Genomic DNA, 2,218 nt, shown 5'->3' on the forward strand with positions numbered 1-2,218 from the left:
AGATGTATCATTGGGGTATTTGATGGACTGAAAAACAATAAACACCACACTCTCATTATTCAATCTCAACACCAACTCACCCTTGTGCACATCTATCAGAGCTTTTCCAGTGGCTAAAAATGGTCGACCTAAAATAAAAGGAATCTCACGATCCTCTTCCATATCCAACACCACATAGTCTACTGGAAAAATGAATTTGTCAACTTTTACTAAAACATCCTCTACAACTCATCTAGGGTATTTAATAGATCTATCAGCTAATTGTAGGGAAATTGTAGTTGGTTTAACTTCACCAATTCCTAGTTTCTCAAAGCATGAATAAGGCATTAAGTTTATGCTTGCACCCAGATCACACAATGCCTTGCTAAAGAATGAGCTTCCAATGGTACAAGGAATAGAGAAGCTACCTGGATCCTTAAACTTCGGAGGTAACTTATTTTGTAAGATTGCAGAACATTCCTCCGAAAGCTTTACTGTCTCAAAGTCCACCAGTTTCCTCTTGTTTGATAGAATTTCCTTAAGAAATTTTGCGTAGGAGGGCATTTGAGCTAAAGCTTCTGCAAACGGGATATTTATGTGCAGATTTTTGAAAATCTCAAGAAATTTTGAAAATTGAGTATCCAGTTGCAGTTGCTTTGCTCTTTGGGGAAACATGAGTGAATTAATGTCAATATTGGGGTTTGAGTTTAGAGGCTTACCTTTCTCCTTTGCGTCCTCAGACCTTTGTTTGGATGACCCCTTTTCTTTCACATTTGCCTCAACATCAACTACCTCTTGCTTTATGGGAGATGTCACCGTGAGTGCATTGACACCATTTGGATTCTTTTCCGTGTCACTAGGTAGTGAACCCGGAGCTCTTGTAGCCATTTGTGTCGCCAACTGCCCAAGTTGAGTCTCCACTCTTTGCATCATGGCATCATGATTTTGCCATCTCATCTCATTCCCGGCTCTTGTGTCTTGAAACCGGGTGCCATAGAAGGTCCAGTACCTTGCGGAGGTTTAGGTGGTTGCTGAGGAGGCTTTTGCTGTGTAGGATGTTATGGAGGATTGAAATGTGGTTGCTCAACAAAATTTTCTGATTGCCTCCATCCCAAAATTCGGATGATTCCTCCACCCTGGGTTATATGAGAAACTGTATGGGTTATATTGTTGCCGACCTTGGTTTCCCACATAGTTCACTGAGTCCCCTCCAAAACACTGTATTCCCTCACAAGACATATCTGGTATGAATTACATATCGCTAGATGATCCACCAACTTGAAAGGGGATCGGTTACGGTGACCGTATGCGCAACGGAAGTTAAAAATTTTAAATTTTACAAGAAAATTTCGGTCACCATGCATTGTGTGTAGCAAATACAATAAAACACCAAAATGTCATACATAGGGTGTTTAAAAATAGTTACCTATCAATCTTAAAAGATTGATGATGGCTCCAACTAAGGTGTAAACACCTTAGCTCTTGAATGGCAAGACAATCTTCAAGCTTCCCTTTGAGCCCACCTTGCTCAAATATTAAGCCCACCACCAACAAGCTAGAACCACTCTAATTTTGCACTAGAAAAATTAAAGCATTTTTCTTTGAGAAGTGTTTTCTTTTCTCAACTATTGAAGAAGAAAAATGAGAGAAAAACTTGGAGAATCCCCTTGCAAATTTCGGCCATGCCCTTCAAAAATAGGAGGAGAGAAGACTAGTCTTGGTTGTGGGAAAATGTGTGTATTCCAAAGGCATGCCATGCCTTGGATGTTGCAAAAGTTGTCTCCCAACTTTTCACCTCCCATGCATGCAAGTCTTATTTGATTTTTAACAATTAAAAATCCATGGACTTATTTTAATTATCTCAAACATATTTGAGACTAATTAAACATTACTTGAATTCACTAAAGTCACTAGTTGAATAATTATTTCTAATTGGGCTCTACAAGGCCTAATATTGTTTAACTAATCCAACACTTGAATTAATTTAATTATTTGGACTCTACTAGGTCCACTAGTGTTTAATTAATTCAACACTTGAATTAATTTAATTTAGTCCATAATAATGTTTATGAAAATCACAATTTTCAAATACATTATTTATTTGGCCAACTTTTAATCTAGGAACACTTCCACAAATTAAAAGTCACATTTCTCTCATAGAAGTCATACTTCTATTTTATTTATGCTTATAAACTCATTTACAAGCCGTTCAACACATTGAACAATTTTACTTCTCAAC

At 37.4% G+C, this 2,218-nt stretch overlaps 1 protein-coding gene across 1 annotated transcript; it reads right to left on the bottom strand.

Annotated features, from left to right (window-relative positions):
* Positions 1-228: 228 nt before the first annotated feature.
* Positions 229-936, bottom strand: LOC142506773 (uncharacterized). The gene has a single exon (XM_075619479.1). The coding sequence runs from the start codon at positions 934-936 to the stop codon at positions 229-231; it is 708 nt and encodes a 235-aa protein (XP_075475594.1).
* Positions 937-2,218: the final 1,282 nt, after the last annotated feature.

Source organism: Primulina tabacum, chromosome 1 (genome assembly GCF_025594145.1).
Source record: "Primulina tabacum isolate GXHZ01 chromosome 1, ASM2559414v2, whole genome shotgun sequence".
NCBI classification, from domain to species: domain Eukaryota; kingdom Viridiplantae; phylum Streptophyta; class Magnoliopsida; order Lamiales; family Gesneriaceae; genus Primulina; species Primulina tabacum.

Bases quoted from the DNA above. Each gene is read 5' to 3' on its own strand.
- LOC142506773 (XM_075619479.1), bottom strand. From the start codon at position 936: ATGAGATGGCAAAATCATGATGCCATGATGCAAAGAGTGGAGACTCAA.